General features: G+C 35.7%; 2 protein-coding genes across 8 annotated transcripts in view; one reads left to right on the plus strand and one right to left on the minus strand.

Annotated features, from left to right (window-relative positions):
- The window catches only part of tdrd1 (tudor domain containing 1), a 30,406-nt gene extending 13,826 nt beyond the window's left edge, over window positions 1–16,580 (minus strand). The window contains exons 1-17 of one of the 4 annotated variants that reach the window (XM_088635738.1): window positions 16,508–16,580; window positions 13,579–13,737; window positions 11,920–11,981; window positions 11,405–11,462; window positions 10,510–10,621; window positions 9,284–9,326; window positions 8,067–8,156; window positions 7,261–7,443; window positions 6,755–6,898; window positions 6,058–6,226; window positions 5,025–5,111; window positions 4,775–4,948; window positions 3,934–4,041; window positions 3,437–3,607; window positions 1,690–1,938; window positions 1,081–1,209; window positions 439–546 (exon numbers count right to left, since the gene is read on the minus strand). In XM_088635738.1, the coding sequence (XP_088491864.1) occupies window positions 439–546; window positions 1,081–1,209; window positions 1,690–1,938; window positions 3,437–3,607; window positions 3,934–4,041; window positions 4,775–4,948; window positions 5,025–5,111; window positions 6,058–6,226; window positions 6,755–6,898; window positions 7,261–7,443; window positions 8,067–8,156; window positions 9,284–9,326; window positions 10,510–10,621; window positions 11,405–11,462; window positions 11,920–11,981; window positions 13,579–13,737; window positions 16,508–16,553 (2,092 nt within the window). In that variant the 5' untranslated portion in view covers window positions 16,554–16,580. Of the gene's footprint in view, window positions 1–438; window positions 547–1,080; window positions 1,210–1,689; window positions 1,939–3,436; window positions 3,608–3,933; window positions 4,042–4,774; window positions 4,949–5,024; window positions 5,112–6,057; window positions 6,227–6,754; window positions 6,899–7,260; window positions 7,444–8,066; window positions 8,157–9,283; window positions 9,327–10,509; window positions 10,622–11,404; window positions 11,463–11,919; window positions 11,982–13,512; window positions 13,738–16,507 lie in introns of all 4 variants that reach the window. The other 3 variants (XM_088635737.1, XM_088635736.1, XM_088635735.1) reach the window with 3 other exon arrangements.
- Window positions 16,581–17,531: 951 nt separating this feature from the next.
- ccdc186 (coiled-coil domain-containing protein 186) overlaps window positions 17,532–26,706 on the plus strand; it is a 30,214-nt gene continuing 21,039 nt past the window's right edge. Inside the window, exons 1-4 of one of the 4 annotated variants that reach the window (XM_088635739.1) lie at window positions 17,532–17,667; window positions 23,133–23,823; window positions 25,118–25,244; window positions 26,212–26,340. In XM_088635739.1, the coding sequence (XP_088491865.1) occupies window positions 23,153–23,823; window positions 25,118–25,244; window positions 26,212–26,340 (927 nt within the window). In that variant the 5' untranslated portion in view covers window positions 17,532–17,667; window positions 23,133–23,152. Of the gene's footprint in view, window positions 17,777–23,132; window positions 23,824–25,117; window positions 25,245–26,211; window positions 26,341–26,706 lie in introns of all 4 variants that reach the window. The other 3 variants (XM_088635740.1, XM_088635741.1, XM_088635743.1) reach the window with 3 other exon arrangements.

Below are 26,706 nucleotides of genomic sequence, written 5' to 3' on the forward strand. Positions count from 1 at the left end.
AAAGGAGGATCAACAAAAGAAGTAATAGAGAAATATTTTATTTGGCACAAAGCTCAGACTTTACTTTCTTCCCTTGTTGGGATTTAGAAGAAACCTGCCAAACACTAAACATGCACTGTACCACAGTTGAATTTTGAAACAAAATCTCAGAGTACTATAACTGATTAACACAACAGATTGTTGGCCTGCTTGGACACACAAGATCAGTAAAAATGAGAAGAGACTAGGGAGAAACTATGTCCAGTTAAACTGCCATTTGAGTAGAGAAAAAAAGCTATAGTAAACGAATATTGGATATTGCTCAAAAGATAAATATATACTAATCTATACAACACATATCACCTCGGCTTTAGCTAGATGTGCCACATACAGGTTTAAAGATCTAAAGTGGTGTTTCTGACACTGTACTGAATAGAGATGTGGTTTCTAAATATGTACCTGGAAACACAGCACAGCAGGGTTCTCCAATGACAGGGGTAAATCCTTCACTGGCCTTCTGAGAGCATTTTAACAAATTAGCAGACATCTCATTTAGGGCTTCCAAATCTAGAATAAAACAGATACAAAACAAAAAAAAACGTATACAAATATTACTGGATGTTAAATTAAAATGGATATATGATGTTGTCCTACTCCTATCTGGAGTTCAATCACAGAAAAACATACATGGAAGATAACACAAACTCAACTAAAAAAGACAAGAAACCCCTTCTGTACTGAGAACACAAAACACTACTGTAGTATCCATATCAAGTCACTTTAATCTTTAAAAAACCCATTAGTCATTTGCACCCCTTAAACCTAGAAGTTTGACATTCATTCTCAAGGTAAAGTACTTGATTTTGTCAAAGCTGTTCTTTTACCTTTTTATTGGGGTTTCACACAACCTACATTAAGTATAGAAAGTTAGAATCTATCCTTGAGGATTCTTTAAACCCTGTAGATCTTATAAGCAAAACCAATTTGAAGGCCGTCTTAAAACCACATAGAGTTCCAAACTGTAATTCCTTATTTACCTCACTGAAATATTAAAAGACTAAAGTTAAACTAAAGCGAACAAACATGTCCATTTCACCCCACCTTTAGGATTACAACACTGGCAGTAGAATTCACTGGGACTGTCAATCACACTCACTACTACATCCACTGTTTCATTACTGGGCAGCTCTGTTGATGTCCACTCTAGCTTCTTAGCTGGAGTCATGGAATCTTAAAACAGTGATAATTAAAAAAATCAATAAAACATACAGTACCATTTCTATTATTTGTGGAAATGGAAGTCAAAGGAGTCATTTTTAATAACACACAATGAATAGATTAAAAACAATAATAAATTCTAACTTTCTCCTAGCAATATTAACTACAGTAGAAATGGAGTCTGTCCTCTTGATTAATACTTGCATACAGTACATACTGTACCTAGTCATGGGCACCATATTCTGTTACTGTTACATGCAATTACTATCACATGTACATAATTAAATCATATACTGCCAACGTAGCTATTACAATCCCTCACTATAACTATGAAGTTTAATAAACATGCTTGTAGGAGCAGATGTCAAATCCTTGTGGAATGGCGAGTTATGTTTAATAAGTACTCCTAATTTTATGGACAAATATAACTACTTTGAAAACCTGGATAAGAATATAAAATGTTTAGCTTGAATTGTATGGAATTTCACGTACTAACGGATTCCTTTGTTCCCTCCGTTTGATCTGTCTGGGATCTGAAATCCAAGTCAATGACGGCACATCGCATGGCAACCATCAAGTCAGCAATATTAGTTTGAGGATCACTGTACTCATCTGTCAGTTCCACTAGAGCCTTCACATCAACCTTATCTAGGATTCGAACTTTCAGAAATTTTGTGTTCACTAGTTTCTTCATCACCAGAATTGATTCAGAGTCCCACTCTTCTGAAACTGGCTTTATACCTAAGAATTTTAAAAACAGGGAAAGGTCCAAATAAATGTTGCTGAATCTACAACAAAGAACACAAAGAAAACATGGAGAAAAACATCTCAACTGTAAGTAATTTAAGAGGCTGCCACGGCTTCAATCAAAAGTGCACATTTGGAGTGATCAGAATTAAAAGGTACTGAACGTAAACTCAATGTTAAATGTGAGACTAATAGAATGGTTTAAAAATATCTCACCACTTTCAAAGAGCCACAAAAACTAAAAAATAGCAGTTTAGAAATGTGTGTTAGTGAGAAGAGCATTTGTGATTAACACTGTAACAAACCACAAGAGGGGTATCCAGGAACAACAAGATTATATACAGTATATGCTCAATACTAGGTACTGTAGAAGAATGTTATGTCAGCATGATATCTGCAGATCCAGCAGAATTACACATTAGAATATTTCTGCTATACAGTATAGCTCAAGAAGAAGCAACAACGCAGAAACATCAATGGCTGTTGAACATATGACAGGTGCCAGTATTCGATCATAGGCGCCTGCAATATCAGAGCATACTGTACACTGCTTCCAGCACCGCAATGACAAGATCAGGCCCACCACCATGGGAGAATCTGACCCCTCTGAGGTGTCAAAGGAGTGACCTCACCTTCTTGAACAGCCTCAGTGTAAATAAAGCTACAACTACAAGACTAATGGTGACCTGGAAGAAGATTTATTTCTTTAGAACATGATTTCTTTAGTATATTTTACTAAACACTGATTACAGGGTATGCATACTGTATTTATATCAGATATTTTGCCTTTATTTACAGTTTTCCCACAAACTATTCACAATGATCTGGCTTTGCTTTTTTTTTTAAATATGAACACCCTTAGCTATATATATTAACCTTTCCTACTCAAAAGAGGGATGGCAGAAAATCCACACTTTTTGTAACAGTGAATAGCAAGGCTACAAAATCTATATGGGGAGAACAATAAACTGATTTAAAAAAGGTTTTATAAATGTATCTCCCTTGTCCACTTTATCTGGAGTTTGAAAATGAATGTTATCATTATTTTTGTATACGTTTCCCATTTTGGAACCGGCGACTGCTTATCGACTGACTCAGCCCACTGCCGTGACCTCACACTACCATAGAATGATAAAGGACTGCGGACTAACCCCACCACTCCCCTTACAAGAGTGATGCACCTCTCACTGACACTGCAAGCTCATAAGTACCTGTCAGGTCTCAGGGGTGACTGTACATAGCAAGCTAAAGATATCCTTGCTGATTGAAGGCTACCAAACTTCAGCGACACTTAGGCTACATGCCAATAACACATGTGGAACCAGGCTATAGACTGCTATAGCTCATAGTCTGCCATAGCCCACACTCAAATGAAAGATGCTGAACTACAGGACTCAAACTCCATGTAAAATCCTCTACTGGCAATTCCACTCAGAGGCCTGCAAATTCACACGAGAAATGAGTTATTAACAACAGATTTTTAAATACATACCTGGTAAACTACAACTGATAGCTTGCATTGGTAACCTGAGGAACTCTTCATTAGCAGGACGGAGGCGATTCAATTCTAGCTCTTCAGAATTTCCAAAATCTATGTATCCCACAAAGACTCTATCTTCAGATGAGTAACCAAGCACTGTAGCCCTGTACCACAGATTGTCCTCTACAAAGGAAGTTGTAAGGTTAATTAACTCCATTTAGCTATTCTAAAACTGTAATAATTTTACAAAAGAACCTCAAAAGACATTAGTGATCAAAATTAACACTAAGCATTAAAAAGTTAAAGTGCCATCCATAAGTATCAGGACAGTGAAGTTAAAATTGCTATTTTTGCTGTATACTCAAACTATTCAGGTTTGACATGAAAAGATGAACATGAGACAAGTATAGAATGTCACCTTTAATTCATGGATATTCTCTGCATATAGGCTTTAATGTTTTAGAATACTACCACTTTTGTGTTTTTTGAGTTTCCAGCTTTTTGACCACCTGTGAACTGGGAGCAGCAGACAGTGCCAGGGGCTGGCCTGTAGTCCTCAGAAGAAGGGATTTGCACACAGTGATCTCTCAGTCTGATCTGCAGCTCTTGAATGGCACCTGGTTGTATATAAGGAAGGAAATTGCTATAAAAGCCAATGAGTTAAAAAAAATTATAAAATAATTAACATACAGTACAAGACTTGAGTATTCAACAAACTAAAGAACATCACTGACTAATGCGCATTCTATGCAAAGCAAGAGATGTGACTAAAACACCATTCCCATCAGGTGCCCATCACAAGCCCCAAATCAGTTTTTTTCTCTGACTAAAGTGTCACTTGCATTTGTACCCATTTAATTAGCTGCAAATTTTGCTGGAACAATCTGAGTGAATTACTTTGCTCACTGGGAGAACAACAGGGATTTTTACCCACAGCTCTCCAGTTGGAAATTCCGAACCCTAAGCACAAATATTCTTACTCTTGTTAACTCATAAGCTGCACCAGTTAAGCAAGGAAAGTTTTGCTATCACCTATTATCAATATTAATATTTTATAATAGGGATTTCCATATAATTTAACTGAGAAATAAATATGTTTCATCGCCAAAAATGTAGGGAGGTCTTCAAGTATTCAAGATATTTTAAACTTGGGAATCCCGACTATACACCAGTTTCTCTATAGTTTCTCAGGCAAGCGATATACTTTTTGAACTGAGGAGAAAACAGCAGATAATTGTTTAATTTTATGTGCTGCAACTACAGCTTAAACTTATTAAATGCCTGCGAGAAGCACACTGAAGGTTCCAATAAGAAAACGTAATTAAAAGTCTAAACAGCTGACAGACTTACCAGCATTGTCAAGCTTCTGTATGACAAAGTCATGTGGAGACAGAATGTGTGTAACAACACAAGAGAAACTGTCACCAATGCACAGGTGGACTGGCTCAGGAAACTTTTTGTCATCCTCAACCCCTGTGCGTGCTTTCTTTCTGAAATTTTCTAAAGCAGCACAAAGTATAGAATCTGAAACAAAATTCTAGGTTACTTTCATGAAACATTAACACCAGAGAAACTTTTATACTTGAAAAGAAAATCTTACTGATATCTTGCCCATTTGGGGAGCTTTTCCCAACCTTTTGCTTCACAACATATCCCTGTTGCACAAGAAATTCCTCTAACTGCATTCCTGTAACAAATTTTCAAGAGCTTAATTTATAAAAAGGTTAAAACAGATTAAATTTTTTAGATACCTGAAAAGAATTACTATCATATTTGAGGGATTTTTAGGTCCCAGCCAATTATGAAACAAAATACTTAAAAGAAAAAAGGGACAATTACTGGAACTGTTATTTTCTGTGTACATTATCATTAATCTCTTTAATATAGCTCATACTGTATCAAAGACTGAAGGTAGGAATGTAACAAAAAGGTGACAACCCTGAACATGTCTGGACCTTAAATGTTGTAAGAGGTGGTGAAATGCCTAATGAAAGTGTAAAGAATTTTAAAATATTTTTACAAAGACCTCATTATCTCTGTTGTAAGGAATAAAGGTTTGAAAACACATGTATCTTTAAAAACTGTGAATCTCAGGATACTGTCAATCTCAGGATAATACTCAGACAACAAATGGTGAGGATGTCATTATATGAAACTGTGAGGACAGTCAAGGTCCACCATCACTAGACAGGAAATTCCTATGATCATCCGAAATAGGATCTCCCGTGGGGTCTCTTCCATACAGCAATAACCAAATACAAATGGACATCAAGACCTAGACTCCTGACTTAAGCAGGTTACATGATTACAGCTTGCAAATAGTGATGACAACTTCCTGGACAATAGCAAATGTAATTTGTTGAATCTTGCTTCTATGTTAAATCTGGGAATTGTAGAGTACACATACGTAAACTGGGAAAACAACAATAAAATTAAAGTAAATGTAACAAAACTATTACTTACATAGGGTTAGTGCAATGATGTGAGGTGGCATCAATGCCAGCTTCCTCAGCAGTGTTATGAGTGCCAGATTTTGAGACCAGTGCTTCACAAATGCACCAACATTAAATAAGTGGAATGTGACAAGACAAAAATACAGAAACAGAATACTGTAAATGAAAAAAAAAACATACCAATACTAGGTAGGGCGACATCAACAGAACAAACAGAATCAGTTTCCGACACATCCACTATGGTCACCAAGCAGGTCTTTCCCAAGAGCAGCTGTCGCACTGAGCTGCAGCACACCTCAACCCAAGAGCCAGTCACGGCAGCCAGATTGGCTACTCTACACTGCAGTGCCTGCCATAGGAACGGATTAATCATTAGCACAGCTAAGATATAGGAAAGAGACATTTTCCATTGTTGTGAAAAAGAAAACACAACATTTTTAAAAATTATATTCAATTCAGTTGCTGCAAATTCTAATTGACATAAATAAAGGGCTTCATAGCCACATTTTGGAGGAGAGGTAATAAGTGTGTGGTTTGTTCTTGAGTAAGGAAATTGTCCTCCTATTAGCTCATTACCATTATTCTTTAGTGTTGCTCATTATCAATGTTAAAAATTAAATTTTCTACAATTATTTAGGCAATACCACTCAAGTATTTTGAACAATTTTAATAGGGTGAAGAAAAAGCTAATTACTCAATGTGACGTGAAAATGTTTTTAAAACAAGTTTTCTCTTTTTAATGTGAATGATTAAAAAATATATAATATTAATCTCTGGTGAAGGAGAAAAAGCAATCTGAAGAAATAAAGTATTGCATTAAATTGAGATGCATCATATAACTGTTACTTATCAATTAGATTAGCTTTAGTTAACTTACACAAGGTGGAACTGGGTCGATGTCCACAGAGAGACGTTTTATTTTATCTAGTTTTACATCCTCTTCATTTCCAAAATCAATATAAATAACATTAGCAGTTCTACTGGTAATATCCAGGGACTGCACAAGACATCTATACCAATTCTGCAAGAAAAAGCATATGTCTAACAGTGAATCTCAGCATTAAACTATTTAGTGAGCAAATACAGTATGTTATACTGCCATTACAAAGCAGTGCTGGAGAAGGGTCATTTTTGAAACCTCAACCAATGATAAGGGCCAACAGCTAAAAAATTGAAAAGGCAATTGCATTTAAAAGTTTAGTGGTTATAATTTGTAAAAATCTTTGCCAGTGTTTGCATATTTACTATTATACTGTGAATGATTACTATGTACCAGCTGACAGGTTGACACTACCCAAATGGTACACCCCATCACAGTTATTCTTCCTATAACAGGATTGTTTGGAAATAAGCATGGCATTAACTTTGCACAATTGCACATACCTGGTCTTGAGAATACTGTGCAGCACATACTTCTTCCACATCAGGTATGTATTCGTCTTCACTGATTGAGTTACTATATATTTTCTGAAGGGTCAAGGTTACCTTCTTTAGAGTCTCAATCATTTTTGCAGTCTGGATGTGAATAAAAAACTTCCCAGGATTTCTAAACTCAACCACACAAGCCTAAAATTAAAAAAAGCAACAACAAAAAAACAGGAATATTAAACACATTTATATACTACAACTCAGAGCCTGTCCTGGAAGCATGGGATGCAAAGTGAAATTATACCCTGGACAGGACACGTTAATTGCAGAACAAATACTAGTAAACAATTAAGAGATCAATTAACACGACCAAAATGTCTTTGGTAGGTAGGAGGAAAGCAAAGTACCCCACCAAGACAGAACGAACATGCATACTGTAAGTACCCAAGAGCTGTGAGAGTGAGTGCACTGCAAGTGTGCCAAGAGATTTATATCTACTCTCTTTTACTTTACTTTGCTCATATCCTGAATCATGAATCATCAATTCAAATTGGTTCGTGTTTATGAATTAGTGTGAAGGTCAAAAACAAATTAAACAAGTCATACATGAAGCAACAGAAAAAAACATAAGTGTGTACTACTAATACACAATTTCTATCGGAAATACCATAATCCCATAAATTGACAAGGTTAATATTTTGCTAGCTAAAAATATTTTTCTGTATCAGCACTTTGAATATCTAAATTGAATATTTCCTGTTTCTGTAAAATATGCCTGATTATACACCAAACATGACCGATTACCTTCACCCTAGGCATACCTGCACTTTCAGGCCCTTTTTTATGTCCATTTTCTGCAAGTCAGAGAGATACATTTTCTTCTCCTGTTCTTTACCAATGGTTATCATCTCCTGAAAGAACATCTCAATCTTTTGAAACTGAAAAAATACATCTACAGTATATAGTATAAATTAACATGACCATGCATCTTGGTTGACAACTTTGTCAGGTACTGTATCTTCAAACCCAGCACTGGAAAACACAAGTTTGAAAGTTTTCTTGTCACACTGTAGCACACACATCTTGAACCCAAATTTAATCAGCCACTTCTAAACCATATGCAAGAGCCCTGAGCACAAAGCCTAAATAAGCATCAAACCAGACTGCCTAAAAACTGGATAACTTCCATATGGAGTTTTAGCATTCAGGGGAGAAAGCAAGTGACCTCATCCTAACAGTCTTGTGTTTAATTGAGACCTCTTATATAACTTCTTGACTTTTCAGATGGATTAGCCGGTCCTCTTTCAGAAATAACCCCCCCCCCCCCAAATTGGCATGTGAGCTAAGCCAATTGCTTTAATTCAGCCTAAGAAGTACAATCAAATCACAACTTACACACTCTCAACTTACACAGACAAAGCTTTAGATGGTTGGCGCCGTAATTTTTTATGGCTTAAGAGCTAGTCAGTGAGGCTATATAGTTGTCTTAATTACTTTTATTAACTGGTTTTATACTTAGGTGTTTTTATAATTGTTATAGGGTAAATCTATACTGAATTATCATTATTCACGGAACTTACGAATCCACTGCATCTTGCTTGGGCCTAAAATGAACATGATTTCAGATACTGTGGCTCTCATTTGTTCAAGTAAGTCAAGCAAATTAAAGTTTGTAATCCAATTTTACACCTATAAAACAGGCAAACTTTTTGTTGTTGGTGAATCAGACATTTATAACCTTTCATGATTAACTCATTATTTAAGTCACTCATTTCCCATTTCTTTGATTTTTTTAAGTTAGTCCTTTGCAGAGAACTGATGTTTCCCCCACTAGAAGGATTATTTAATTAATGTTTCCTATAATTGTTTTTCTATTATTTTATTCTTCAAATCATTAGTAAAGTGTCCAAGTGTCTGTTTTTTTTAGATTAACATCTTTTAATTTTTTCAAATCATTTCACCCTTTCAACAACATTCTGTTTTTAAGATTTTAATCTGCTGTACTTAAGCATGAACATAATAGTTTTAGATACTTTACCTTTGCCTCAGAAGTTGTTGTTGGTTGTCCTTGTTGATTCTTGCTTTTTAAGGAAAAAAAACAAAAGTACAGGTATGAAAGATTCCAAAAGACCACCTATATAACTATCTGAAAGCTACATTTCGCTGGCAAGTGTTACAGCAATGTACTGCCAATTCTAAAAGCAAAGGCCACAGAGTTAAAATTTAACAAGTTTTATTTATAAGCCTACTTCAAAACAATCCCAAAGTTGGGCACAATAGCACACAAAGAATAACAGCAGAAGTAAAAAAAGCACCGTAAACTGACCCAATAAAAAGTATACAATGGCTATAATAGAAACAAAGGTCTTTAAGAGTTTTAAAAATGTCTGCAGCCAGCCTAATAGACTTACAGATATGATTTGTCGGGTTCCAACTCAGAATACGCTCCATCAAATTTTTGTTGGTAATGCACAGAATTCACTCAACAACACAACTCTTCTGTAGAATTTAATGCTTTTTTTACATACTGGCTTTTTTACATCAAATCTGTAGTATATTTAAAGTCCAGATCAGCTGTCATAGATTATCATTACAGTTGATAATATTATTTTATTACTACATCATCATTAAGAACTTTATGAGGGAATAATTTGAGTAGAGAAACTATTATTGTTAATACTGGAGTATCCTGTTCAAAACTGCTTAGCAGAAAAGAGCATCAATACATTCATTATTGTTTTAGTATGTTACAGACATCAGCAAATAGCAAATACAGAATGTATGCTAGATTTTAGATTTAATTTAAGATTAAAATCTGAGTTTAAAGCTATTCCATGCTGATTCTTATTAAATGAAGACTGGTGATATCTGAATCAGCAGATATCAGATTAAGTATTGGACTATACACCTGCAATAAATTATTATAATAACCTGCAATCAAACCATTCAGTAGCCTGTATGCCAGCAGGAGATCTTTAAAAAGTACTCAAGGATTCACAAGAGGTGGGGGCTAAATACTTATACAGAGAAGATTGTTAGCTCAGAAGTCACCTATTTTTGTTTTATCTGTTTGATATGACAGATTGAACATCTTTAACTTTTGCTTTGTTGGTAAGATCACCTTAAATTAAATTGCATTTTATATTTGTTCCAATAAGGAAATGAAACAGATAACTAAGTCGCAAAATTAAGTGCACTGCCATTCATATCACCCATTTTTTACTCTCTGAATTTAAACCACAGTGATTTCAGATTTCTTCATACCTGCTTTTTTGGCTGTAGGGCTTGCACACGTGTCTGTGTGTCTTCCAGTCTTCCCTCTGGCAAGATACTGAGCAATAGGTTGTTTGTTTACACCTTGTGCACCTCATGAATCCTGAAATACAAAATACACGTGAATAATGAACACAGCATAAAAGACCTTTATACTTAAAAACGCCTTATCCACATATTGGCTGTTACAACTATAAAGAAAAATCTTTCACTTGACTGTTATATAGAATGTTAAAACCAAGACATTTTAAATCCAGATAAAATCTTGAGAGGATTTATCCTGATGTCTTAAACTACTCATAATTTATGAGGTAATATAAAACCCGTTGGACTGTTGCCCTCTAAGACTAGACTAGAAGTCCCCTGGAAAAGTATATATTATTCTAATTTATGGTGACTGATGCTGCTTCAGACAGTACAAAAAGTTTTTAGCACACAATAGTGTGATTGAGTATAACTGAAAAACGGAAACAATAAGGAATTTTACAAAGGAATAATTAGCAAAAGGATTTTTGTCATCACATCCATCTTGGCATATTTGTAAAATGAGAAAAAAAGATTTCACCTTTAATTTTGTTTATAATCCTCCATTATAATCCTGTTTGCAGTTCCCAGGTTTAAGTTAAGGAAAGCTCTCCAAACTGGAGATGGTACATATTACTGTCTACAGAACAGGAACAGTAATAGAGCAGCGTAGAAACCTATACTAAGAAACATGGGTAATTTGTTCCTCAAGGTCTACAAGTACAATGGGTTTCACCTCACTATTTACTTAAATGAATGAACAGTTTGGAAAACTAGTTTAATTTAAAGATGTCTTGAGCAGATGCATACTAAAATGTGCAGCTCAAACACAGTGATTTCTGTAATATAACGTTAAACTGACCTTTCTGACGACAGACGTGACATATTTTCACAGTTCCTGGAGACCCCAAAGACTTTGTCTGCATTTTAGAGAAAAAGAAGATGGAAGGTCAGGTGAGCTCTTAGGAATTCGGTTCTCAGCTGCCACTTTAAATTCAAAAGTTGGCATATAAACGAAAAAAATACATTAACACAGGTACCAATATATATAGACCACTCTTTAAAATACTTAATAATAGTGTTAATCATTTAATGTTTTTCTACCATTATACCAGCTACAATCCCAAAACGTGCCATTTTTAGCCTCACATTTTCAATTACTCACAATTTTATTGTTTAACATGTTAGCTTCTGATCGCATAAGAGTTAAAATTCTTGTTTGAAAATCCTTACATAAAGAATTATCATTTGCAATAACTATGTTATTCTTCACTTGCTTCAAAATGTCATAGCTGTACATAGCAATTAAAATTGCTCACTTCTTCCACATACCCAGGCAGAGATAGTAAAACTAAAACACAGGACTTTATTACTTACAAAAGAAATTCCTTCAGTAGATAAGGAACCATTTCCATTTTGATTAGTTTCCTCTCTTGGTGCTAGAAAATAAAGCATTGCTCATCTCATAACTATAAATGCATTTCTGCTGGTGTGGCATCTCTCTTTTCACTTTTTATTCTTCTAAACTTTGATTCACTCTGTATATATATATTGAGCAATGACAAGCATAATGATTTCTCATTTATTTCTGAGAACACTCACACATACTGTAGTTGCAGATACAGTGTTAATACAGTGTAAAACTAAAGCTTCAACATTTTATATATAAAATACTGTAGACGTCTACTAGGTATTCTGTACTAGACAATTGAAACAGTTTCAGTGGCCACTATTCTCAGTAACTCAATGAATGACCTACTTGGACATAATTTCTTAATATTTTTTACCCATCTGAAGGGATAGGTTATTCCAGACACAGTCCAAAAACAAGAGCATTTTAAGGACAGTTTAATGTCACACTCAATCAAAAATTTCAAATGTATTATTTTTCAGGTTACTGTAAGCCCTAGTTAATTGTAACAATGGTATAACCTGCTATTTTTCTTTTGAAACCTCCCATCAAAATAATTTTCTTATTTCCTGGTTAAAATGTCTAATGCCAGTATCTCATACCTGTGAGTTATATTAAAAACCTAATGGCTTTTTTCTTAAATCAAAGCTTGAGGACAACAAATGGTGCTGTGATCTGAAATAAGACACTTCTCTTGTTTACTTATTAATGTTTATTTTACACATTACTGCAAAACTGTTATTATGTACTGACTTCTAAAGGAACAATATGCATTTCATACAAATGCAGCAACATGTGTGGCAACTGTAACGTATGTTAAGGGAAAATTTTGTTTTTGTTGCAACTCAACGAAACAACAAACATTGTGAATTCAGACTCTTGTTTAATTGTTACTACTTGATGCATCTTCTGATCTTGCAATAAACAAGGTTTAATAAGACTGTTGTTTTAAGGCAGCAGTGTGTCATGGTAGCTAGTGATGCTCCCTCACAGCTCTTGGGTCCTGGGTTTGATTCCAGGCTGGGGCACCTTCTGTTTACAGTTTAACTGTTCTTCCAATGTCTGTGTCTTTTATGCACTCTTTGTTTAGATCCACCTAAAATACCAAAACAGCAAACTTTTGTTCCTATAATAAAAACTTGGAAGGACATGGGGCTTGAATTATGGAATATGAAATAAACCACTGCAGGTATGGTCATGATGTCTTACAGGAGCAGGCGGGCAGGTGTGGGCAGGACCTATATAGAAAAAACAGTCCCACACAGGGCTCTACTGGAGAGTAAGCATTTATACACATGTTCTTTTGGAATAATCTGAGTACTTTATTCAAGGGTACAGCAGCTGTGCTGCACCTTCTAATTAAACACATAATTTTCTAGCTCTAACTAGAAAGTCCAAGAGTCCAAGTTCTAACAAAGTCCAGGCATTCTAACTATATTATCCTGTGTCCAGAAATGCTAAATGGAACAAAAACCTTAATAAATTACTGTTCTTCACCACAGAGCTCTATTCACTACCCTTCTGAAAAATAAAAGCCTTCACATAAGCTTAATAGTCACCTGTGCCATGGCTTTTATTTCCTAGATACTCTTCTGATGCAAGGCTAAACTGGAAATTCTTTCCACCTGTTAATGGAGATTCAATCTCCACTTCCGACTGGCTGGATTTAATTATGGGGCTGGATGTCGGTCGTCTTAGTGGCAGGTTTGGGGTCACCACAGGCTGAGACATAGAGCCCTCAAATCTTGTGCAGCCTTCAGCCATTTTTGGATAAGGCCAGACGGCTGAAAAATCAGAAGGAAAGGTATTTCAAAATCATGCATTTTGAAAGGATACAATATGCGGCTTTTTTCACTTTTTCACTTAATCCCACAATATAATAATATTTATACTGTGGTAACGTACGGATCATGTTAGCAGTGATCAAGTAATGCCTGTAAAATGTTACTTAAAAACTCTTGACTTGAAAGGGTCAGACTCATTTCTGCTATTATATTAGCAAATCTTTAAACAGCTGGCCTTGTCATTGTTAAAGGTGTTGTTTCCTGAGTAATAATAGGTACCAAAAAATAGTATGTTTGTCCTTTTGTAAACATTCAGCTACTTAACATAAGAACTATAAGACCATCATAAATCAAACCACCTCAAGAACTGAATTTGTCTATTTACCAATTCTATATATTGACAGGTTTTGTATTTACATAAATTTGTCACATTTTATATAGTTAAATTCTTCAATGCAAATCACTACATATTGAGAAAGACATGATACACATTGTCCTTTCTACAATACATTTGAAACATTTACACCTTTACACCACATAGTGTTGTCCTATTCTCACTTCAGAGAGGAATATCCTCTTGAATATTTTTAAACAAACTGGACAACTACAGTACATCAATGCCAAATAAATCAACAGAGGTGGAAATTAAAGGACTAATAAGTGTTATGTTACTTGAGTGCTACTTAAGGCTCTCTACTTAAATACTTAGTTTTCAGGATACGTCTAATTACAAATATGCATTTTAGACAATATTGCACATTTCATAGAATCATCTGTCATCCCTTCCTTCTTCATCGTGACTTTTATGCAGGCCAGGAATTTTATTACATTAAGCTGGGCCACGTGTTTGCTCTGGTGACTGTGTCTTTTTTTAATAAAAATATTTTTGAAAATAAACAACTGACATACAACAAAACCAACAAAAATAGGAGGCGATACTTCTGTGGACCTATACTGGAGATGACCGAGTACAAATCGTCCATGGACTTACTTCAAAGATCTAATTGAACTGAGAAAGGTAAAAGGAACATCCTGGCATCTTACAGTACATGCTCTCTTTTCTTACCAAATGGTGTGGAAGTGCCAGTGTACATCAACTTATGAAGGTATGTGCTATTAATCGAACATTCATTTGTAAAAGAAACAATGCATGTCAGATTCTTTTTTATCTTCCATGATGCTTTTTATTTCAAAAAGCTCACAGAAGTATTGTCAGGCCCCCAAAATTTACACATCATTTCATTTAAGGGCAACTGTAAAATCCTGTTCTATCTTGAAATGTCAGGGAATTATGAGGCAAAGTGGTCACTATTGCCATAGATATATGGTACAGTATTAGTATGGTTAGCAGTGGTGAAAAAAAAACTTTTTGACGTTTCAGCAAACACAGCAATTTAAGTCAACGAAAGAATATTTTTTACAAGAATGTTATATAGGTATGAAACGAATGGGAATGTTATTAAGTGTAATAATACAAGATGAATCTTTTAATCATACATCATTATGATACATTATCGTCATGTGATTATTACAATGGATAAGGCAGTGATGAAGTACTGTACATCATTCAAGGTCTCTAGTCATTTAGTGTTGTGGAGCTACTGTATCAGAGTTTAAAGACCTTTAAAAGTGGAATGCATTGCCACCATTACAGACTGCTTTCTGCCTGGGACAAACAGCTCCATTGGAATGAAGTGTAATGATCCCAACAGTCTGGAGATAGATTCCGCTGGACTTGGCAAAAGCCTAAACTGATAACCCAATCAGAGATTGAAATTTGAGAGAAGATCATTGGAACCACCACTGATTATGTCTCACATTTTCCACAATCTTTTCAAAATAATCACCATGAATATGATGTGGTTCGCTATACAATACAAAAGAACAAAACAAAGAGGAAGAAGCTGAGGGGGGAGGGGGGGGGATAGGCTGAATTTCAAGGCACTGCAGGCATCCTGAACACGGAGAATGGCCTTAACTACCTGATGACAACAAAGTACTCGAGCACTGTTTAGACATTATACGTTTTTACTTTTAATGAAGTAGATTTCTAGTATTGTATTGTATATAATGTAGTTAGGGAACGGGTGGATTTCTAGAAATTTCCGTTGACATTTAATTAATAAACGTTTTTCCACAAAGTTAGAGTACTAAAATAAAAGTAACCGATTAGATTATGTTTCCGTCCACAACAGACAGTGTTTATTATTAGTTAAATTTCTTTATGCACGACATCTTACGCATTTACGAAACCAATGACATTTAACCTGTGGCGCGCTGTCATGGACCGCCCGATCAAATTACTATACAAATGAACTGCGAAGTGCCAAGGCCTCCTTAAACGGAATTTCCACGCTGGAGATAAGCTGTATTCTCATCACTTTTTGAAAATGCATTAAAATGTGTATTTAAAAAAGAAAAAAAAAAGAAAACATATATATTATATACCTCTAGAAAATGACCCCTTTTATGATATTTTGGTAACTGACACAAACATTTTCATGATTTACCTGTTTTGGCAGTACTGTTTATTTGTAGCTGAATAGCAAACGTTATTGCTAAACGTGTTGATGTTTTGTTCTGGTCAACTAGCCGGAAAGTGTGGAGACCAAAAACGTGACTGGGCACATAATATTATCCTTTATGAAAAATATTTAGTTGTCTTTTTTTAAACTGCCTAATGTACACTAATCTTCACACTATATGGACACTAAAATGATACGGGTTCAATAAGCCATATTTTTTAACCATTTTAAATCTTTTATCGTACCTGTAGTGAGCTCTTTCCCGCAGAACAGTTTACCATCTCCTTCCATTTCACTCGCATGCGTGAGCAACCACGTGTGCTCACTTTGAAAGTCGAAGGACAGCGTTATGCGAATACTTCGAGTGCAACAATTAAATAAATTATATTGTAAATAAATTATTTTTTTATTTGACGTTTAACATTGCTCTTAAGTGAAGAAAATGAATATAAAACTAAAACCAATATGTGGCTGTTTTGACCAAGCTCTATAGCTATTGTGATTGGGAGCACATCGATTAGGAGAAAAACTCAGGAGCACATAATTAAAGTTATATGGGTTTATCTTTGGTTAGATGAACACCATTTAATTACATTTTTATTATTCGAACAGTAGTTTTGTGTAGGGCTGCGTCGCAAAATTGGCCTTAAAACTATTTCAAGAAACGTCCTGTACATACAAGTTATCTAACAGGTTTGCACGGCAGATCCAATCAAGCGACGTATTTAATACAATGGGCAGTTTTAAAATGTCACACAGTCACAATTATTCAATCAACTGTAAGCATCATTGTCATTATTTGCAGACCTTATTTATTTACTGCTAAAAAAATACACAGCCTTTACTTTTCACGTCACGTGGAACATTATCCTGTTGTGTATGGGCCAACAGTATTATTAGGACTGTTTCTTTCCTTCGAAATAAAAGATAAGGTTTTCACTTTAAATCCAATGCATAAAAGCAATGCATCTCCTTCATTTATGCAGGATATTTGGATATATGCGTTTCATATTTTACACTAAGGTAATACTTCTAAGACTAAAATCATTTTTATCATTACATGGAGAATCATTTCACCAAAGGAATTTAAGAAAATTCCCTGTCTGCAGTACCTCAGCTGTGCATCACCCTACTCCCACCCCGTCAGTACTGTATCAGGTACCACCCTCTCCTATCGAAAATGCAAGGGAAAAGCCCTTTAAACAGGATCCGTCGCCCTTTAAAAATCCTGACATCAAATGAAAGCGGAATTCTTATAGGCTGGGTCGCTAGGCAGCTGCTTCTGCTAGGGTAGCCATCTTTGTTGATGTGTCACCCCGGAGCGGCTCGGTAGAGGGAGAAAGTGACCCCTGGGTTTATTTTTGTTGTAAAAATTATAGGCGGATGATGAAGCGATCTTAAACGGGTGGGTGAAAGTATATTTCATTCACTCTTTCATCTGTCTGTTTATTTTTGTCGGATCCTGCGCTGTTCTAGATACTTCCAGTTCGCGAAGTGCGATCCGGCTGCTTCAGGTTAGTTTTGACAGTGGGCTGCAGAAGGTGTGTTACTGTACTTGCTCGCTTGCAGGTTCACACGTCTAAAAATGACACCAGAGCTCGTATTTTTTAAGAATTCATTTGCAAGCCTAAATAAAGTTATACAATATTTCGATTGGTTCTGCAGCCCATGTAGGAACGACGTTTATGTTACTAGTATTCACTGTGGACAGTTTTTTTTTCTCTATTTCCTGTTTGTATTCGGTATCCACCTGCTCTGTTATCTTTGTGTGTGTAAGGAATGTCTCTTTCTAAAATTATATAAAAGCCTGAGCTTTATGGACGGGAATTAATTAGCTGTTTTTACCAGTTGAGTACGTATAATTATGATTCATCTAAACCGAAAGGAAGACGTGTGTAGATTTTTCTCAGAATGTGCAGCTGTATGCAATGCAGGTGGAATGACATTGGCCCGCAGGCAACTGCATTGACAGGAAAACAAATGAAGGACCAAAAACGTATCCGAAACGTGTATATAAATATAAACATATATTTTTTCATTTTTCAAACATGATTTTTTTACATTTTCAAACTCGTTTTGTTGAACTGAAATGGAAAGGTAAAAGCGTAAAGTGTAGTTTACAGTACAGAAGGATTTCTGACTTGTTTGTTGCTTAATGATTACACGTTAGTTACAGAAAAGGTGTGAGGTGTGAAAGTGTGTGCTAAGAATATTTGTATTACTGTAGTACCATACCGAGTCATGTTATTGTAAATAGTCACTGATCAATTTTATTTAAAGTTACTAACAGACACTGTGATTAAGTGAACTCCCTGATCTGCTACTGCAGCAAAATTAATGAAAATGTTATCTGCACTTTTTATGTCTCATCCAAAATATAAAACACACAGTGCTTAAGGTAATTTGCCTGGGGATTAAGCACTATGGCTATGTGGCATAGCTGGGTCTTGAACCAGGAACCTTTTGGTTCTAAGGCTTTCACCTTAAGCTCTGGATCACTTTGCCTGCATGCGAGCATACAGTATGTTGTTTAGGAGACACTTTAAAATACAATATACTGTAACAGTCTCTATTTTTGTATGTACTCCTAGAATACAACCACAAGGTTTCTTCGATTATACACATACATGCTTTTTAACAGTGACTATGGCAAATAATAGCATACGCTCATTTGACAACTACCTTATCACTTCAATTAATAATTTGCGGAACAAAAATTATATGTTCAGTCTCTTTATGGTACTAAGTTTGGTAGACCAAGTATTGTATAAGTTTTATTGCAGTCTTTTACAACAGTGTAATTTGATATCAAACATTAAAGTACAGCTCAGCAGAAGAGATGTTTCTTGGTATGTTTGTGATTACATATTTGGAAAATTGTTCCTAGTTTCAATATTAATATCTAGATGGCTACGAAATGATACAGTATCTATGTGAACTCCTGTGAAAAAAATAGGCATGAATAAGAGACAACCAAAGGAATAAGTAAATACACAGTGTGCCATTTGCCTATGATAACCAGCAGTCCTAGTAGTGCTTTGGATGGATTAAAGTTACAAATTAAAGGATTGAGTGGAGCACACAGGATCAAATCTATTTTTTGAGAATTTAACATCTGTGATAGAGACTTGAACCCCAGCCCCTGTGGTAATGGGGTAAGAGCCCTTACCACTCTTCCACACTGTCAACTGTGTTGTATCTTAGCAATGGGAAACAAATAATCAATTTGAAATACAGATTTAATCTACAGACGTTTTAGCAGCAGTTTCACAGACCCTGTTAACACTAATCCTTGCTCACTATGTTTAGGTAAGTGAGCCCAGGACTAGTGCTAATGAGGCTCTGTAAAAATCACTTCTTTCCAGTGGTTTCACATACCCAGCCTTGTATTACCTAAGGTTATTTCAGGTAAGCACCTCTACAGTATGGACTACAGGTCAAGCAAAATTGTTGTGCATTATTGAGTTTAACTGCCAGGAGTATGGACTGTAGGTGAGAAAATATTTCAAGATCAAATAGGCAAAAAATAGAAAAAGTATTTAGAATAATAACTAGCGAGAATATAGGCATTCAGAGCAGCTACACATTCTGATATTTTAAGTATAACTTATGTTTTTGTTTTTTTTTAATATGTAATTATGTGGCATTTTAAACTAATGTGACTGGTTACAGATCTAGAAGAATCATTGTTATACTTAACATTCTTAAATGCTTTTGTGATTGTTGCCAAAATTGAAACCACAGTGCTCTTGTTAGTTGTTAGCCATTATTTCTCAGTTTACCTTTGTGCTTCAGAAGCAAATAAATATGTCTTTAAGCAACTGCATTACTAACCTGTTAGATTAAAGGTAAAATGTCCTAGATACAATAAAAGGTGTTAGCTGCTGTGAATCTGCATGCCCTTTCAGATGTTTCATCAACAAAATCCAGTAGCTATTTTCACTGCGTGGTTCTTAGACGTCTGATATCAGTATGCCTGCAATTATCATTCTCCTTGGTTATTGTATTGTATTCCACGCGCGGATGTGTTTTTCTATGTTTGCCTTAATAACTCAGCTACAGTTATCTTTTCCTAAAAATATTACCTTGTATTAGTCTTGCATTTGTTTATGCATAAGATGAATCATTATGTGACTTGTAGACAGTGTTTAAGCCTGACTAAGACCAGTACAAGTGTTGTCAATGTTCATTTACTCTCTGCAGTTACACTAGCAAGTCATTCATTAGCAAGTGACTAACATGACAAAGAAGAAACATTGTTTGACTACCCGTAAAAAATGTTAAAATCATAAAACAAGATTTCTATTAGAAATCTCAAAAATGTACACAGCCTGAAGCTGAAACAACTAAATAACTTTATCTACATATGTTCATTATGGTAATACTGTTCAGAGTTCAATCCTCGGCACAATAATTGGATTGTAAATTCAACAGCGTGCAATAAAGCAAAAAGCTACAATAATTCAGATCTCAGGTAAATGTATTGCAGTGCAGAGATTAATGTTACTTTAAAATGAATGATGAACCATTCTCTTTTAATGGACCTGATTCTCTTGACCAAATGAAACATTTGTTTTTATTATATTACCTTGAGATGTTTAATTAAATTATTAGACAGACTAAATTTTTCAGTCTTTTGAAAAGTGCATTCTCCTTAATATTCATATTAATCTATCACTAATCTCCTGAAGGACATACAGTACAAAAATCTGGATTTGTTTAGAATTGAAAGAGAATCTGACTTATTTTATCTTTGTGTTCTACCCAATGTTGCTGTTGTAGGTGTTAACATTTGGTGTGAAGTACTATCAGTTTTTAAACTGTTTTTTTATCAGTTTTTGTTTTCTGTGCTGTGATACTGTATGTGTAAAGAGATGTCAATGAACTGATAAGTTTTAAAAGAAAAGTAACATTTTCATCTCCCAAGTATTGATTAGATTATTCAACAGATACAGAAACAGTGTAGCCTTGAGAATGTAGCATGATTTGAGGATGAATTTAGATAAAGTTTTAAGGATGAGAAAAAAAGAAAAAATCATTCAAGAAATATTAATTAATTCAAGAAACAATCCTGTTGAGACGTGACAGTAGTATAAATGGAGAGGTCCTAGTAGTAAGATATAATACGAGGTCATTGATGGAGTCTTACTACTCTTTGTTTGTGGCTCACTGGAGTGTGATTTAGCTAGGTTTGTATGTAATACTATGCTCTTGTAACATATCACAATATATAGCATACTTGATTGTTTTTAAGGGAAAAAAAACATTTCTGAGGTTAAATAGAAAATGTAAGTCTTACAAGACAGCATTTTAAAACAAAATAATTGACTGCAAAAGGTTGCATAATAATAACTTATTTTTTAATACCTCAAGAAGGCTCAACAGCCTATCCTTCTTTAGACTTTTCAGTGCTGAATTAACATCTGCTAGATCTTTTGCAGCCTGCAATCTGTGTAATACTTCATGTTAGTTTATAATTGTAATGGTCTACAATTATGTCTGATTTGACCATATACTGTATATAGATATTTAAGATCTCAAAGTATGTTATACCAGCATGTTTGTGTTGAATACTAGACATCAGATGAATGCATGGAGCGTTTGATCATTAGCAGTAGATTACATGTTTAGTGTAGGTAGAAATGGTTACAGTGTAAACGGAAGGAAGACATGGAGGACTGAGCACATGAGTCATTCTGTTAAAGAGGAATACTTTAATCTCTGTCTCAAGGATTGTGGTGTCTTCTTTGGGAGACTGTGCCTTTTGTTCTGTTGCTCCCTTTCTCTGGAATGATGTGCGCTATGATATCAGGGCACCCCAGTCTATGGCAGATTTTAGATCAAGAAAGCTTTTGGCTCTATGTGATTTTAGCTACTGTATTGTTTTGGATTTGATGTTGTTTTTTATTCTGTATTTTATTTTGTTTGATTATTTGTGTTGTATATAACTGTATTTTCTGCTCTTTGAAACTATTTATGAATAGGTATTGTTATTATTATTTATTATTATTACGTGATAATAGTATGATAGCTCCATGTTTCACAATTTGATCATTAATATTAATGTCTTCATCATGCTGACAAAGACATTAAATAATCTATATCTAAATATAAACAATATTCAGTTTCTATAGCAAAATGTTTTTATATTATGATGGTAAAGTATTATTTTTAATAAAGATACTGTATCCATAATAAAGTTTTATTCAGATACTAAGCTCACCTTATGCACAGGAATTTCATAGCTTGGTATTCTACTTGCGCTTTCAGGTTAACGTTTTAATTAGGGAAATTACAGATTTCATACTCGGATTCATTTCTTCTTCTCACGGCATCTCTGGACATGGGTTTGATGCATAGAAGGAAATAGGCCTGAAGTTTCAGAAAGCAAAACCAATCATGCAGTGCTTTTAAAATGTCTCGCAATAACCTGACAGAAGCTTCAAATATGTCCAAGATAATGCAACCAGTAATAGATGTACGAGGGCAGTGCTGTAGTGTGGGTCCACACCCCTGAGTTGCAAAACAGTTTACACTTTCATAGAGGACTACTCTAACAATTACTTTAATGCACACCACACCTTAGCATTCTTTTGCTAAGGAAATGCACTCTAGGGAACCGGGAACATTCACGCCACACCTCTGAAGAGGAACGGAATGAGAAACAGAGCCGAAACCTGAAGACGGGACAGGCCTTCTGCAGGTTTGTCCTGTACTGTCGAAAATGAGGCTTGTCTGGTGCTGTACTGTATGTGAAGCAGAAAAATCTCACACCAGTCGTTTACCCTGTTCTGCTGAAGACTGCTAACATGTTTCTGTCAGAGTGCTACAGCTGACTTTGATTGCTTTAACTGTGTGTCTTTTGTTCAGGCCAGATATCACAGGACAGAATGGAACAACCTGTGTCCCAAACAGAGTTCCCAGCAGCCAATGGAAGACTTCAGGAACCACTTCAGGACAGCCCTGAGTTATCCACAGCTGCAAGCGGGAATAATAAGACTGCAAATGGCATCACAACGACCAAGATAAAAGACAGAGTAACTGCGCAACCCCAGGATGATTGTTCATCGGAGCACTCCCCCCTTCCTTTGACAAAGTCTTGCACTGAACATGTACTTGTGGAAGACGGACAAGATTTGTTTCCAACTCAGGATGGGAGCGAAGATCCTGAAGCCAAAGAAGTGACTATAGAAGAGACTAGAGAGTCACCATTCCCAGCAGTGGATGACTTGGGAGATGGTGAGGGCAGTACATGCACACCATCCAATGAGAAAAGCCATTCTGTGCAAGGACAGGTGCTCATAAATGATTTGCAGCCCTCACAAAACTCAAGCACAACAAATCCATATGACACAGAGTGCAGCAAGAAGCTGATGTCTGAAATCCAGCGTTCAATATCGCAGGAGTCTTTGTTAGATGAGATTGAATCTGAGCTGCTTTCGTGCCCGTTTACAGGTGAAGGTAGTTTACCCAATGGGTTGAAAAAGGACCAACACTCTCTAATTGTGTTTGAAAAATGTGTGCAGGATAAATGTTCACAGCAAGAAAAGGCAATAAAAAGGTAAGTGTATGAAGCTTCAACAATTCACATAACTCATCAATACGTTTTAAAATTGATCTTAAAAATCAAACGGGCATGTTTTGACTACTTTTGTAAATGTTGTTCTGTTTTGATGTTCTTTCAATTATGGCATTAAATACCCTATCCGTTATGATAAGCTAACAATTTTGTAGTGGAAAAATAAAAAATAAAGCAGGCTGATCTAATGAGCTAATTGCAGCACTAAACATTGAGCTGTGTTGGTTTTTATAAGTTTCTTTAACCTTAAATAAAAAGTAACAGCGTTGGCAGATTGCTGTATAAAGAACTGCCAGGCTTTTTCCAGGTGTCCATAATAGTTTACGCTCACCAGCAAACGCCAGCAAAATATTAGACTGACTCAGTCAAGTGACTCTCAGTTAGACAGTCGGTAGCTGAAACCGGCCTGAGATTTCAATCACCTTTTCGGGTTGTAACAATCCCCAGATCTTAATCCTACCGAAAACCGGTGGATGCACTGGAACGTTCAATTCAGTTCTACACATTGTTACCCTCATCACAATATCAGATCAGTTAAGGCTGGGCCTGCAGCGACATCCTATTCAAGCTGTTCCCGCTGCTCAGCACATTGCCGAATGGAGATTTCTGATATTTTGATCACAGAATCTACAGAGTGCATTAATTGAGCGGAGTAGGTGAATAAAGATAAGGCAGATTAAAGATTCATTTCCTTTTTTCAAGATTGAAGTGGTTGGGAGTGTACAAGTTTGCAACTATTTTTCTTCTCAGTTCTCAGCATCTGCTTGGAGTTTCTAGTTTGCTTTCTTTCCTTTTGTGCCACTGTGCCCATCTCTGTGCCAGTAGCGTAGTATTTACAAAACGGTCTACGGCTTGAACAGCTCTCATGCAGTGCTGTGATTCTTCTTCTAAGTATAATATAGTTACAGTATATACTTATACAGTACGTAGTGCCTCTTTTTTCCTTCTGCTGTGGGCTAGCACTGCTTTAGCCTTAACTTAACAAGTTGGATGGACAAACAGAAATCTCTTTTGTAATCTATAATTCTGTGCAGTAGATTTGTTATGTAGTGCATTGCGTACTACACGGAGGCAAAAACTGCATTGGTAAAATATCTATTCTCTCCTTAAATTTGTAGTGTTAGGAGTTAACAGTAGTGAACAGTCCTACCTGTCTGTAAGCGATGTCTGACACGTCCAGTGCTTAAGAACTTTAAATATGCCTCAGTAGAGTGCATCTGCCTTTTTGGTAATGATTGCTTTTTCTTAATTGCATAATAATAATTATATATTACAGGTTATTGGATGAAAACAAAAAGCATCAGGAGCTTATTTTAGCTATCTGTTCGGAAAAAGACAACATGAAAGAAGAACTCAAGAAAAGGATGGAGACTGAAAAACAGTATATAAGTAACATTAAAAAGGTAAGGAGGAAAGTATTTATAGCTTTCAGTTGGTACCAAACAACTTCAGCACATTTGTCAATGAATTAACTTGTAGAGGTATTATTACCTCCAGCCTTACTTGGTCCTACATATTGGTATTTTATACAATATATGGCCTTCAAGATCCTACAGTATAGACACTTCAAATAAAAGTGGAAGAATGTTTATCTACTGTAGATATATATAAGAATGGCAGCTTGAGTTGATATGTACAGTGTCGTACAGAATAAGTCACTAGTTTTGGTCTGTAGGACCACAGCCCATTTTGGGGGTAGATCCTGCATTATGGTATCACTATACGTTTAATGGAACAGTTTACCTTTAACCTGTTTATTGGTATGATTGACAGCCTTGTGAACCCTTATGTTCTATTTTTGCATTGCAGGGGAGGTATACATTTACACAGTTCTTGAGCCATTATATGCTTCCATTATATGGCCCAGTTTTAGCCAAGATGTTGGGGTAAACATGCATATTCTTGCAAACAAGTATCATGTCTTTTTTTAATAACCATGTAATCTAGACTATAGTTTCATGTTGAATCTAAAAGATGGCACCTTCTACAACATAGTGACTCTGGTCACCATACTGGGGCATTGGTTTAGAAATTCAGATCCAGAGGGAGATTGCCACCTACTGCTCCACCAGTACTACCAGTTGCAGTAATCAGGTTTTCCTTAAGAAATCTCCCATTCCAGTACTGAACCTTGCTTAGGTTTTAAAGAATGGTGATAACGTTCCTGTGAATTACTATCAAAAGCACTCAAAAGCATCTGGGAAGCACTTGTCCAAACTGCACAGACACATCATTCTAAGTGTTTCGAAGGATTCTGTTCGAAAAAATGTTGACGTTAGACGTGTTTGCTCACAATTCAGCCTGTCGAGCCAGTGTGAGTGGAGTTTACACCCTGTTTCTGCTTTACATTTTATTTCCTTCTCTTTTTAGATGGAGGCAAGAGTGGAGGAGCTGACAAAAGAACTGAAAGCTTCAAAAGACAAACTGGTTTTCCAAGACAATGCTGCCAAGAATGCCATTCAGCAGCTGCAAAGGGAGATGGTCTTCAGGCTAGATCAGGTAAGTCCACTACACTGAGCGACCTGTTTTTCTGCCACGTTCAGCTGAAGACAGTTACTATAAGACACACAAGAACATTAAGTAAGAAGATTCTCGCCTAGCCAGTTCTTAAAAGAAGCCAAGGTATGGGCTTCAAAAAGATGGCTGGGCACCATGTTCCATACTCCCACAACCATCTGGGTAAACAAGTGCCTCATATTCTCACTTTTAAATTGACTTCTTTGACTTCTATGTAGTGTTCTCTGTTTGTTTCATTCTAGCTCCTTCTCTTGTTGGTAGGGCAGTTATGCAGGGGTTCCATCCAGGATATCTGCTATTTGCTTTTTATTGTTTTTCATACTCGGTGTTTCCCATCTTACATAGTTC

This window comes from Lepisosteus platostomus, chromosome 6 (genome assembly GCF_059453375.1).
Source record: "Lepisosteus platostomus isolate fLepPlt1 chromosome 6, fLepPlt1.hap1, whole genome shotgun sequence".
NCBI classification, from domain to species: Eukaryota; Metazoa; Chordata; class Actinopteri; order Semionotiformes; family Lepisosteidae; genus Lepisosteus; species Lepisosteus platostomus.